Here is a 14,695-nt window from a genome sequence, read left to right as displayed (position 1 = left end):
AGCAATCTTGGAGTTTGCTTTCTTGTGCATAAATACACAGAATGGCTTAATAGTCTTGGCTTCAACCCCATTAAACCTTATTGGAATAAACTTAAATGTCGAAAAAGAATTTGTCTTGACTGCGCAACATTAACAGCCAGCTGGTTGCTGCTGAGTAGAAACAAATCCCTACAGGTCTGAAAATCTTGCAGTTATAGCCATAAACCACAAGATAAGTCATATGGGTGCAAGGTGTGTGTCTTTGTAGTAAAGCTGAAATGTTGGTAAAGTTTTGACAAGATATGCCTCTAAAACAACAACTGCTGCTTTGACAGTAAAGGTGAAGAAACATGTCATATGCACAAAACAGTGGAAATGAGATGAACAGTGATTTGAATGAAATATCCTTTTACTGGTTTGCTTTTGGGTTTATCTGCTTGAGAATGTTGATGAACTGCTAGGACCGAGGAAAGAGGCGAGGTATAATTGGGACACACCTTCCTCTGCTCCCTGCATGTTACAGCAAGCATGACAAGTCAATGGAGAGAGGGCTCAGAGAGAGAAACAGAATGAAAGTAGGTGGGAGAAAGTGAGGTAGGACTAAAAGGTTAAAAGAAAAGGAAGAAACTACAACATCTTTAACACATTCAGACCCATTTTCAAGCACATGGTGTTTTCTTTTCTGTGTTGGGATTTACATTTAACTTGGTAAGTCTTTTCTGTCTTTTTTGATCTGGGATTTGTTTGTTGTTTTTAATGATTCTTTACAATAATAGTTCATTTTCTGCAGCCTAGTGAATCATATATATATTTTGAGAATGCATGGCATGGTACATGTTTCCATGGGTGATACTGTTCTTATGTATATTAGAGTTTTTTTTAAGTATGAATATGTCAGGTACAGCTAAATTTGTGGACACTTACGTTCCATGTGTTGTACCATTTCTGCGCGCGTACTCTTTCTCTGTGGGTGGAATAGGTATGCATGTGAATCACAGAGCACACAAACACACCCTCTAAGTCAGGCATGTTTTTATTAGTGTTGTGGTTTAACAGGAAGGTCTGTGTATGTAAATGGTAATAAAAATAGAGATTAAGATGACAAAGACCAAAGAAAATAGAAACACTGCAACAACAAGCGTAACAGAAACTGGAAAAAAACAAAATCTGCCAATTATTCACGACCTGGTTATAGTGGGTAAAAGTTGTAGTTGTTGCACAGCTCAACAAGAAAAAACAGTGTCAGCGTCCACTGCTGCTTGGATGCCACTGCCCATGAGGTTTGACCAGCTCTTTGTAAACAACGGTCATGTGGTCACATTACTTCTAAATCAAGCAAAAAGCAGAAATCAACTGAACCTTGTGTGAGCCTGCTTACCATTAAAACCAACTGCACACTTATTGACTCTGTAATAAACACCAATTACAAGACAGGTTGCTAAGAAATATCAAACAGGTTTGTTCAGCAAGTGTAGGTGTGAGTACCTGATTATACGCAGAGACATACTGACACTGCCTGACTGGAGTGATAGATAATGTAGAGCATGTAATGACACGTTTTTTTTGAAAAACATTTTTAGTAATGTGAAAGGACTCTGATTCTTCAAGTTGGTTGCTGGAGAGGGGGGGAAAAGAAACAGAGAGCATATTCACACATAGCATATTTAAGTGTCTCTGCTAATGTATAAATGTCTCAAGGGCTGTAAATATTAGATATACATAAACATATTTTATTACCTTAGTTTACTTCAACAAATCCCCCAAAATAAAACTGTCTCAGTACAACAGGGCCAATTTCTATTGCCCTGCGGTCAGTTACTGCAGAAATTACAAGGTAATTATACTATGTTTACACTACAAGAAAGGACAGAGGGAAGACAATTAAGAGGTTAAGAGGAAGTAGGAGACGAGGAAATAAAAATGGACCAAGGTATACAGAAGGCATAGAAAGGCACACATAGAAATATTGATGAAACCACTACAAATAATAGACAAGATATGAACGAGAGAGCACAATATCACATAACTGAAAGCATAAATAAATAGCAGTCAAGGATCCAAACACCAACTCAATACAACTTAGGCTCAAATGAACTAACACGGTGTTAAAATGCATTCACTGAAGTTATTATCCTGTTAACAAATGGGAAAAAAAACTTCCTGGTTTAAGTAAAATTCTGAAAGCTTATTAATACTTATATACTTCACATTTGAACACACATGTGTGTTAGCACCAAGACATTATATCAACAAGCAACTGTTCATTTCAATGCCATTGCTATGAATATGCCGAGACTGCGTTACTCTCACAGGGCAATGATAAACAATATATTGGACTAATGCATAAATGTTGCAGCTAGTTAAAAAGAGATAATCTCGGTGATTTATTCACCACTTGGCCAGTAGTCTGCGCCACAGCACAGTGCTCTAAAATGAGCATCAGTTTCACATAGTTTTAGACTGTAAACTAATTAATTGTCAGAAAAATTTAAAAGAAAATGATTATCCACATGTATCCACACACTTCTCATACAGTGCATATTATTTTTAGTGTATATTTAATACTATTTTATACTATTTTAATACTTTAATACTATTTTCTCCTGAATGTATTTTGAAGCTTCCCAGTATATTTCTTTTTTTTGTGTTGTGTTTGAGTTTGTTTGTGCAAAAATCATTTTCCGTCAATGACCCTGAAGAGAAGGAGCACAGAAGTCTATAGTACAATCTCTGCTTAAATATTGACACCAACACACTCACTGGTGCTTTCCACTCATGTCTGGTCTCGTCTGGAATTAAGAGGAATTAACAGTCTCCGTTAAAACCTGTTGCACTTGCGCCACACTCCCACACTTTCCTGCATGAAATTCATGCTTTTCAGCCTGGCACTCGATTCAGATAAAACATGAGGGAGGAGGTGAAGACCTTTACTATTATTTGTTATTTTTTTTGCCATATTCTTGTTGCAGCCCTGAGATGCTGTCTCTGTTTTCTGTATTCTTGTTAAAAGGGAGTAATAAAGTGACCGAATGAATCATTCTCTTTGACAGCAAACAAAGATGGCCCACAGAGATTGTTCAAATTGGACAAACACCGCTGGAGGAAATGAAACCATTGTGGATAATCCAGTTGCCACATCTATGGGTGCCTTCATCCTCAGCCTCATCTTTCTCCTGGGCTGCCCTGGAAATTTGTTCGTCATCTGGAGCATCATGGCACGAGCACGAAAGCAATCTGTCACTACTCTTCTCATCCTTAACTTAGCTATCGCAGATGGCTTTCTAATGGCTTTAACCCCGTTTTTCATTGTCTACCTCGTTAAACAGAACTGGGTGTTTGGGAATGTAATGTGTAAGGTCCTCTACTACCTGTGTCTAGCCAACATGTACGCTTCCATCCAGCTCATTATGATGATGAGCCTCTACAGGCTGGTGGCTGTGCTGTGGCCACAACGTGTCAGTGTTATCAGCACCCATAAGACGGTACCCCGTGTGCTGGCAGCGGTGTGGGCACTGGTGATTGCCGCCTCCATTCCTGCACTCCTCTTCAGAGAAGTGAGGGACAAGGGACCTAAGCATGTTTGCGATTCCTTCCATGATTTATGCAGCCATGTGAGTTGAGAAGAATTCTGATAGAGGAATACTGTTTAAATCTACCTCTCTATTTACCTATCAATCTATGCATACATATATACACATTAGCACCTCCATTCTACACTATTGTTCATCCCTCTTGTGTTTTCTCCCTGTACAGGTGGTCCTACAATACACACTGGAGATCATATTGGGATTTCTAATTCCCTATACTGTCATTGTAGTCAGCTACATATGCATCTTGCGTCGGATCCGACAGACCAAGTTCCGCCGTCGCATTCGTAGCGAGAATCTCATCCTGGCCATCGTGTTGACCTTCTGCCTGTTTTGGTTGCCCTACCATTGCATAAACCTGGTGCAAGTATGTCCCACAGTCTTAATTTTATGCATAATACCTTCTTCTAATAATGCCTTTAAAATTCATCATTATGATGATTCTTAACGAAATTATAATTTAACTATTTTTACATTTTGCTCAGGTTGCATGGGCAGTGTATCCAGAGAGTCAAGTAAAAACTATGTAAGTATAATTTAAGATACAAATTTACATTTACTATTGAGAAGAAGTGAGTCAGGTGGTGCTGAAGTCAAAGTGAACTTTTTACGAGATTACTCATTGAACAGTTTGGAAAATTTCACCTTATATGAGAAAACTGGTAATGCAGCACTAAATGATATGTGTGATGGAACTAAAACTTAATTCCTGTATGCTAAAGTTTCATGACATCTAAAAGCTAAAGTTCATTTACATCATTAGTATTTAAGTATCGATATAGATATAGGAAAATGAATGTTTGTTTTTTTACAGAGGCCTTAGAGTCATTTGGGGATTTTTATTTTTTTATCTCATTATCTCAAGGGATGTGGTCGTCAAGACAACATTTCTGCTTTTACTATCACAGCCTCTGGTCTCTGTCTTTTAAATGCCTTGTAAATACTGTAACTATAATCTGCAACAATTCATGTAGTTTATTGAAATGCTGAAATCTTTTTTTTGTGAAAGCTTTTTACTCCAAATGCATTTTATTGCTAAAAATACTTCTCATTTTCAAATGTACTTTTACAAAAAAGGAAAAAAAGGTTCAGTTTATGGGTTCCCATTGCAGTTAGTCACACAAATAATTACTGACTTATGCTGACTTTCAATGCAGAAAACACGTTTTTGGCAGGTCAGTAAATTACAGCATTCAAGAATCAGTTATTTAAATTTTAAAGTCTCTTTTCAGTGCATGCTTATATCAGTTAGTTATTACTGTCAACTTTCAGCTTTTTTAAAAACCCAGGGTCACTACCTTTAAGGTCAATCTTTCATCTGTGTCCCAAAAGAAATGCACATGATAAAAAATTCCCTCAAATTTTCTTCCCTTCTAGAAAAATCTCTGCCTGTATTAATCAGCTGTAGGCAAAACCAAGTTATTTTATATTTGATTAATTAATGAATGAATTATTTTTCCCATCATGTTTATGTTTGTATTGTGCTCACCTCTCTTCCCTCACAGACTGCATAAAATATGGACCAGGAGTCGTGCTGTCACTTCTTCCATAGCCTTCATGAGCAGCTGCGCCAACCCCGTGCTGTACTTTTTCGCAGGAAAGTCTTACATCCGACGAGAAGGACTTGCGTTCATGGCTCGCTTGTTTGAGGGCACTGGGTTGGATTCAGTTACAAGGAAGAGTAGACAAAACAGCCAGAATAGTCATGATAGAGACAAAGATGCAGATGCTGTAATGCTAAAAGACAGAGACCCAGATTCTACCACTAACTCAAGTTCTAATATCAAACCAGTGCAGAATGGTAAGTAGACGACATGAGGCAATAGGCCTGATATAGTGCCGTGCCCTTGAAATATTAAAATTATAAATTCTTCCTCCATCACGGGTGAAAGCACATTTTTTAGGAGAAAATTGGAAAGGTTTTAATAACTTACTAACAGCTGGTTCCTCACTTCTGAAATGAGGATAACAAAGGATACAACTTGACATCAGATTCCTGGAACAGGCTGCACCTGGAAGCATGATACACTGACATATTTTTGAGGTGATTCTTAAAAGAGGAACTGTATACCACACAAATGAGCCTTGCTCAGCTCTGAACTGTCACACAAGAGGAAAAACTGTGAGGAACTATGTAGGATTTTCAGATTCCTACTTACCTCTATTTTCAATTCAACATTTACTCCTTAAAGGAGATGGTGCACTGTACATGTGAATTTTTTTAAGGTTTGACACTGTTATTTTGTTTATGCAATGATATATTTGTAAAATGCCTAAAAATGGTAAGAATGGTAAAAATGCTAAGACAGATCAACTGTTACATTTTATACAGTTGAAAGTTGAGCTGCCGTGACTTAATGGGCTTGACAACTTTAGTTTTGATATTTACTATTAAAATTCACACGTATTTCTCAGGATTCTTTTTTCTCTGTTATTTTTAACTGGACACATGTCATTTTATTAGCAGCTTGAAAAAAGTTTGAAATCTTTTCAATTCTTTTCATTTCATTTATCGCCATCTTTCGTACCCTAGTCAATATTTTAACAAAATTGGAACCATTCATCCATCCATCACAGCAGTCTTTCCCAGGGAGGCTGAGGAGTGTGATCCCTCTATAGTTGGAAAACATCCTCTGGTCCTCCTTCTTAAAGATGAGAATCACCAACCTGGTCTGCCAATCCAGAGGTAGAGCCCCTGATGTCCATGCAACATTGCAGAGGCATGCCAACCAAGACAGCCCTAAAAGATCCAGAGCCTTCAGGAACTCAGGACGGACCTCATCCACTGCAGGGACCCTGCCACCAAGCAGTTATTTACCCGCCTCAGTAGGGATGGGTATTGATAAGATTTTCACGATTCCGATTCCATTTTCGATTCTGTTTAACGATTCGATTCTTTATCGATTCTCTTATCGATTCTTTTTAAAAAAGGAGAACACTAAGGTCGATTAACTTAGAACTTTGTTTTATATCTTCTCTTTGAACAAGATAGAAATTTAGGAGTAACATGGCCTTGCAAACCCAACAGTGAGATCTTAAGAGATCCACAGCCTACGGCTCTTCAATGGGGTGTCACAGGGTCCCCAGGAAAAAAAATGTAAATGTAAAACAATAAAATAAATATTCTTCTGTCAATAACAAAGTATAACATAAATTATTCTGTAGCAATTACACAAGAATATCCAGTAATGTCCCTGCCTATAATTAAACACATTCACTTACCGAAAATCGGGGGCATCTGCTGTAGCAAATGGGTGCAAGCCTTTGACCACAAACTTAGTCACTGCTCGGTGACATTCGTCTATCCTGGCCTGAAAGGAGACGCTACCGGTAGACTGCAGCGACAACTGCCAGCATCTGAGCCAGCCAGACTCTGTCTGTCTCATCATGGTCACCTAAATGCACAGTAATGGCAGGTTTTGTAATAAGGCAGATCGCGCTAACATAATATGCACAGTTAGTTGATTATTTACCTGCCGCATTAATGGGAGAGGACGTGCAACCGTTACCGCTGCTGCTGGGTTGAGATTCACGAGTCCGGAGCGGAATTAAAAACACGACATTCATTTAAGGTCATCGTGTGTTTTGTGAGCAAATGCTTTTGCATATTCGTAGTGTTTCCTCCCTTAATTGAAATATCCACTTTGCAAGTATTGCAAGTTGCCCTGTTGTCATCCGTTCTCGTAAAGTATAATCAAACTTTTGAGCGTTTGAGCCGCCGTGTTTCCTGCCAGGTAAATGATGCTCCACAATGTGGTGACGTCATTCGGGGCGACTGGAATCGATAAGGGAATCGTTTGCAAAAATGGCAAACAATTCCAAGGAATTGAAACAGTTCTCAACAAGAACCAGTTTTCTATACCCATCCCTAGGCCTCAGTGACCTCACCCCTGGAGATAGGCGACTCATCCCTCTTGTACCCAGACTCTGCTTCCTCCACGGAAGACGTGCCAGTGGGAGTAATTTCTTCTCTAATGGTTAAAATTTTATTTTTGAAGAAGTTCATGAAGTCATTATTTGTCATTACTAATTATTAATTTTTTAAGTTATTTCTGTGACCGTTTCATTGGCCGAAGGGTACCAACAATTTTGTCCACGTCTGTATGAGCTACTTCTTCTATCTGCCGATGGTACATGCCATCCAGGGACCTGTTCTTCCATGATAGTTCCTATACTTTCTCCTCTTCTTTCTTGGGTTTCTGCAAAACACAAAACAAATAACGTTTGTTCAGATGGGTGGATAGGAGAGAGTCTGTTCTTTATAACAAACAAACAAACAAACAAAGATTTAAAAAAATGAGAGAGAATGGTAATAGATTAAGTTTCCAAAATCGAATCTGAAAAAACAAGATTACTGGAAGTAAACCAAAGTGGAGATGTTTGACCGTAAAACACAACACTGCATTTGGCAAAACTCAAACTCAAAGTAAACAACTCATATCAACTGTGAGCTGCAGTGGTGAAGGGTTTTCATTTAGACTTGCCATCACAAGCCCTGAGGACCTTACATTGATTCACTCAACCATCATTTTTTTCTGTACTCTAAATTGTTCTAAAGTCAAATGTGAAGCCAGTGTGACCCAAACTATGCTAACGTCTTAAATCTGAACAAGTGGCTTTGATGCCTAAGTGGGTAAAGATAAAACGATGAGATCATGATAGAGACAATTTATTTGCTTAACAAGCATCCATTATGTCCAAGCATCTAATATTGCCTGGTCTGTTGCATAAAGTCATAGACACCTTATGCACCTCTGCTACACTCCTCTCACTGTAAAAGTCACTAAAGTAGGAAAATAATTTACCTTGATCACTTGATGTCCATTCAATCTAGCACAGATGATCAGAAAATAGGTGAACAGAAAGAAAAGACAAAGTCATAAACAAAAACAGGCATTTGAACTACAGGGAAACCAAATTCATCCGCTTCAAGCCTGTGGTCTCACTATCAGGAGGAAGGATACATAATAAGCAGCAAGCTGCTACTACTCCATGTAGCCAAGGACTGGTGCTGAGTGTGTGATTATTCCTTGTGCATTTTCAGTCCTCCCCATCACATGTAATCATTTCATTGATTTTTTAATAGGTAAATGTTTATTACACAACTACAGCTTTACACCTCTTGATTCTTTTAACATTGTAAAATAAATAAATAACAATACATATTAATCAAAACATGACAAAAGCATGACACATAATACAAGTCATTGTGTAGCTGGATATGTCCTGTTCTCCTAAATAACTTAAGACATTTGGATTATGTGGTAAGAGTTGTTGTAAAGGTCTGCCAAAAAGTCTGTTGCAAGAGAAATTGTACAATACACAACTGTGACTTAAACATCATGTATCAACAAGACACTGAAGGTTTACTGGAATACCCCTCCGTCATGCACCCCACTTACTCACACTTCTGATTTCTTTTCTTTCACAAAAAACAGACATCATCAATTTCACAATATATTAGGGTACTCTGGCTTTTTCCTTCTTTTTTCTTTCCTTATTTATTTTTAGTTACAGTGAGTTGCTAAATGAATATGTCAATAAACTATGTAAAATTACATAAAAGCTTTAATGTTAGCATTTCATTAACTTTATTCAAGTCTGTTTTCTGAAAGGATGGAGGGCAAACACTGCTCCACAATAGGCAGCAGATGTCATGTCAATATTTCCCATAAAGCCTACCAGTAACACATCACAGTGCACCAATAAGAATACAGTAACAAAGTGAAAAGTGTAGGAGGAACAGCAGCTACCTCGCAACAGAGTGAGCACAAAGCTGGCTTCCTGTGGTCATTGATTTCCTCTCACATGACACTTCTTACTCAATATATTAAAAAACCTGTTTTCCTCCTCGCACAAGATCTTCAGAGTTAAGAAGGGAACTCTGGAGGTTAGGTCTAAGGTGTTACACAGAGGGATATTATTTTTTTGCTTTTACTTTTCTGACTTTAAGAGAGACACCACCATTTGAAGGTAAGCATGAGAGTTTGATATGCCAAGATTCCCAGCCACTAGATATCACAGAGTTTGGCAAGTTCATTGTTTTCTAATAAAATCTTAATATGGATGTAAAGAGTAACAGAAATCTCAACAGATTTCCCGGATTATTTATTTATTCATTGTTACACATTCATTTCTAGATTGCCATTTTTATTGCTGCTCTTAGGTTTTGATTTGTAACAGAGGAGTTGCAGCTTTCTGTGGAGCACACAGATGTCTGTGTAGCTTCTCAGTGATCTGAACTGGACTTCTTTAATTGCCCAGATGTTTCAGTGTGGTTCAAAAAATAAGTGCATACCGAGTATTTGTTTTCTGTGTTGTCGTGTGCTATGCGTCCAATTTTTCCAATAACCGAAAGTGATTAAACACATATTGTTATCCTTCATAAGATTTGTACATTCATATATTTACTAATGATAAAGTTAGACCTTTGAGAGCAAGAAAGAACTAGACTAGACTAGAATATTTCAGCACATTCTGATGTTCAACATCTCTGGAACTTGTCAAATAATTTCATTTGGTTAAATAAATGTTTGATCATTCAAAGCAGCTCTGGTGTACACACTTTTCTTGTGTTAGATGCAGTTGTAGAAATCAAAATGTTGTGCAATATTTTAAGCACAGATACAGAGTGTACTCACAAATCTTAACGCAACATATCCTGTTTCCTGCCTCTCTATTATTTTTAAGGTTAAGTCAAGTTCACAGCTTTTGGAACTAAACATCTTCAGAAGCTTTCTCAATGGCATCCAACACAAACTCCACCACCTCCACTGCCCCTCAGATGATCTCAGCTCAGATTGGTATTGGCATCTTGACCCTGGCATTTGTACTGGGTTTTCCGGGGAACCTGTTTGTGGTTTGGTCGGTGGTCTGCCGTGTAAAGAAGCGCTCAGTGACATGTTTGTTGGTGTTGAATCTGGCTGTTGCGGATGCTCTTGTCCTGCTCAGTGCACCTTTTTTCCTGAGATACCTGGCTGGAGGCCGAGGCTGGGAGTTTGGCTCAGCAGCATGCAAGCTGATGCATTACCTATCAAATGTGAACATGTACATGTCCATCTACCTTATTTGTCTGATGAGCATGGACCGTTGCCTTGCTGTCACAAGGCCTTTTGTTTCCCAGAAAATAAGAACTAAGCGCTCCCTGCTGTTTCTCCTGCTGGGAGTCTGGATTTTAGCATTCCTGCTGTCACTGCCGATGCCTTTCTATCGCAGGTGAGACCAAAGGTTTTTTTCACATTCAAAGCAATTGTGTATTAATGTGTTTACTGCTGCGGATCAGTGAAGGAAAGTGAACTGATCTTAATGGATATCTGCTCCCATTAGCTTCATGTGGATAATGTAGTTTTTTCCTTTTTTCATATAAAACATATAAAGATAACCTTTTTGTAGTGTATCTCAACTACTCCACTTAGAGACAGCACTACTGGAAAGTAATACACCTATAATAACACGCAATAAAGAAAAAAAAAAGAAATTTTGATTTTTAATATCTCCTGCAGATAAATCTTTTCAAGAATTCATTTCTAAATTTTCTCAAATATTTATTTTTTCAATCTTTTCATATATGATTTATGATATATATATATATATATATATATATATATATATATATATATATATATATATATATATATCATATATATTTCATATATTTTTTCACTTTTTTTAGTGTTTTCTTTTAAAATTATTATTTATTATTACTGTAAGGGCGTATTGAATAAACTGTAAAACAGATTTGACTGTAGTCTAACATCTAACCCAAACTACTTTAAAAAGGTCCTACAAATTTATGCCTGTACTCAAACTGTCATAATCTTTTCCCTTTAATTCTCTGACAGTGTTCTCAAGAGTCCCAAAAACAACATGAGCGGTTGTATACCTTACCACTGGGGGAGTGTGGCTCATCCTGTTTTCCAGTACATTTTTGAGACCATTATGGGATGCCTGGTGCCCTTCACTCTCATCAACACCTGCTACTCCTCTGTCATCTGCCGCCTGCGAAGTGCCATGTTCCAACGTAAAGGACAAAGCAGTCGCCTGATTCTGCTCATCATCTCGGCTTTTGCAGTCTTTTGGCTCCCCTACCACATTGTCAACATCATAGAGGTGTGTTATCTATTTAACGCTGGGTTGACAGCATCAAAACTTTCTCTTACTGTGAGACCCAGACGTAAACACTTCAGGCATATGTTGCACTTCTGCAGTTACGCTAGCAAATTTTTTTCATGCTACCACAGGAGTGACATTAATAGATCTGACTGATAACGGAATAAATTCATAAACAATTTACTTTCTTTTTGTGTGCTATTTTGTTTTGCTTTCCCCCAATAATATTTACGCCTCTTTTCTTCTTCCTCATTCAGGTGATTGGTTTATTGATGGGAAGTGAGACAGTGAGCCGTGCTGCTAAAACAGCCCGTCCAAACGTTACAGCCTTTGCCTACTTCAGCAGTGCTGTCAACCCCATCCTCTATGTGTTTGCAGGCAGCTCACACATCCGCCAGGCTGGGTTTAGCTTCATGGGCAAGCTCTTTGAGGGCACCAATTCAGAGAGCAGGACCACATCTTTTTCCCGTAGCGGCCGCAGCAGCTCTTCACCAGATGAGAGCTCTGTCCTGCACACACTCTCTGTCAAAATGGGGAAGCCTTTCAAAGGCAAGAACAGAGGTGAGAGCAGGAGTGCAGTGGAGCAGGAGATTGCGGCACCTGAACTAAAGACTCTGGCCACCTTTGAGCAGTAACTGTAGCATTTAAAATAATGTGAATTGAGTTGACCCAAACTTGCATATACTAACAATGTAAGCTAACTGGAGTAGTCCAGAAAGTAAATACTGTAAATATAATATTTTTGTATTGCTGAAGCAAATCATTGCAGAGTATCATATATTTTTTGCATGTATGTCTGTGTGTGTGTATTCATATTCTATCCAGTTGTACAGAAATGGACAATTTAATCAGTATTTTTGATGTAATTTTTAATTCTAATCAGAATTTTTCTATAGCGTACAACACACAGTCTGACTGCGAGCTCAAATTCAGTTTGTTAAAATAATGAAAGTTTCTTAATGTTTGCCAATCTCTTATTGTGCAAACATGGCTTGTTTAATATGTGAGACTGTACTGGTTGCTTTGTTGGACAAACAGAACATTGCATCAAAAACATGTCACAAAAGCATCCTTTTTTGTCACGGTTTCATGCATTGCTGCCTTCTCTTTCACAACATCTAACTGAACTGCATTACAACACTGTATGTGGTTATTATGCTGTTGTGCTACCATCAAAAGTCCCAATAAAATAGGTGAGCAAAAAACAAAAAGTGCTCACCTTTGCAGGAAACGAGTTGCAGTCAAAGTGACATCAAAGAGTGACACATCAGTGGTTACCGCCATTGTAGGATCCTGGAAACACAAAACTGTTTACTGTTACTCAACTGGTAACTTATGTAGGGCCTTCAAATAATGTCAAACAGATTGGTTTTGTCCTCTAACTGTATGGTTCTGTTACAACTGATTCATTTTCCTTTATTAATAATCATTTCTCTCTGAGTAAAAACATATAGGTGACAAGTTTGAACTGAAATATATTTGAATTGTGCTGTAGATTTCGTTCAGACTTCTCAGGAGCATGATTATTTTTATGATTTTACATATGGGCTATACAATTCTGATTGAAAACCAAGAAAGCAAGCATTTCTTTCTTGGGTAGTGAGGTTAAATCCTTCTATAAAGCAAACATATATATAAAGTAAGAGCAAAAATATGCATAATATGAATGTGAATAATAGAAACGAACACATTTTCTATATGTATTACAAAGATGTTCTTAAAAAAGTAGTAGAATGTGTTACGTTTTAAACACTTGCTATGTTGAGTTAGCAGGGGTGTCAAACTCAAATACACAGTGGGCCAAAATTCAATCTGGAACAAAGTCGCGGGCTAACGTTAATATTTATTGAAAAAAAAAATATTCTTCCAGATATAAGAATGAATCTTTTCTTATGGACTCAAACAAGTTTTGCTGAAAAACTGAATATGGAACAAGCAAAGCTTAATACTAAACAATATATATATCAGCTGTATAATACCAGTAGGCCAGCTCTAATAGTAATTTGGTATGGCTTCGTGGGCCAAATGTAATTAGGCTGCGGGCCAAATTTGGCCCGCGGGCCAGAGTTTGACACCTATGAGTTAGAGTATGTTGTTTCCTGTTCACCCTGAGCACGTGTACTTGATTGTAGCAGTACAGTTACAGGAAAAGAAAAAAAAAATGGTCGCATGAACTTAATCCAGAGTAGTATAGGAAATGAGTTTCACTTAGATTTAAGAAATTTACACAACAACAGTGCAAACTGGATTAACTCAGAAAATCTGATTCTGAAAGGTATTTTATAAGACAATAAAGAACACTTGCTGGTGCTGGGTTCGACTTCCCAAAGGTGCTCTAATGGATTGTGATCTGATGACCGTAAAGGCCACTTGAGTACAGTGAACTGTTTGTGGTGTTCAATAAACCAGTTTGAGATGTTTTGAGCTTTGTGATGTGCTGAAAGCAACCATCAGAAGACAGTAACACTCTGATCATAAAGAGATAGAAATGGTCAGCAACAATATTTAGGTTGAGAAGACGCACACTTGTGATTAAGGGGCCCAAAGTGTGTGGAGGAAATTACATGACTATCACCAGCAGCCTAAACCACTAAGACATGGATCTGTGCTGTTTTGTTGCTGCCAAGTTCTGACCCTGCTATGCGAATGCTCCAGGAGAAACGTTCCCCACTTTTGTTGACCTATGTGATCTTGAACTTACAATGTAAAAGCGGCTTGAGGCAACTGTTGTTGTGATTTGGTGCTGTATAAATAAAATGTAATTAAATTAAATTGTAGCTTCAATTGTGATTTTGTACAGTAAAACAAAAACACATCACACTGGGAAACTGTTTAAATGGAAATTGCCTTGACTACATGTACTTTTCTTTTTGTTGCTGTCATCTTATTTTTTTTTCTTCTTCATTACTAGGTCAATATTCATTTGTGACTAAGAAGCTGAAACATAGAATTCAGGTCACAGCGGTGTTCAGTAATACCACTTTAATTCACTTCAAAGACGACAAAAACACAGAAGCCTC

General features: G+C 37.8%; 2 protein-coding genes across 3 annotated transcripts; both read left to right on the top strand.

Moving 5' to 3' along the window:
- On the top strand, positions 1-6,000 carry LOC146390796 (leukotriene B4 receptor 1-like). Its single transcript, XM_084923807.1, has 5 exons — positions 1-687; positions 3,030-3,590; positions 3,733-3,933; positions 4,052-4,092; positions 5,072-6,000. Exons 2-5 carry the CDS (start codon positions 3,039-3,041, stop codon positions 5,373-5,375), a joined length of 1,098 nt encoding a protein of 365 aa, XP_084779933.1. The 5' UTR covers positions 1-687; positions 3,030-3,038; the 3' UTR covers positions 5,376-6,000.
- Positions 6,001-9,400: 3,400 nt separating this feature from the next.
- Positions 9,401-14,415, top strand: ltb4r (leukotriene B4 receptor). Of its 2 annotated transcripts, XM_084923806.1 has the most exons (4): positions 9,408-9,539; positions 10,257-10,781; positions 11,408-11,675; positions 11,933-14,415. In XM_084923806.1, the coding sequence occupies exons 2-4, from the start codon at positions 10,309-10,311 to the stop codon at positions 12,308-12,310; spliced, it is 1,119 nt and encodes a 372-aa protein (XP_084779932.1). In that variant the 5' UTR covers positions 9,408-9,539; positions 10,257-10,308; the 3' UTR covers positions 12,311-14,415. The 2 variants fall into 2 exon arrangements, with proteins under 2 accessions (XP_084779931.1, XP_084779932.1); XM_084923805.1 differs by having other exon boundaries at positions 9,401-10,781.
- Positions 14,416-14,695: the final 280 nt, after the last annotated feature.

The sequence above is a fragment of the Perissodus microlepis genome, chromosome 3 (genome assembly GCF_051167445.1).
Source record: "Perissodus microlepis isolate ML-2025 ecotype Zambia chromosome 3, ASM5116744v1, whole genome shotgun sequence".
Lineage (NCBI taxonomy): Eukaryota > Metazoa > Chordata > Actinopteri > Cichliformes > Cichlidae > Perissodus > Perissodus microlepis.
The sequence above is the reverse complement of the archived record's forward strand: the minus strand, read 5'-3'. Positions and strand labels throughout refer to the sequence as shown.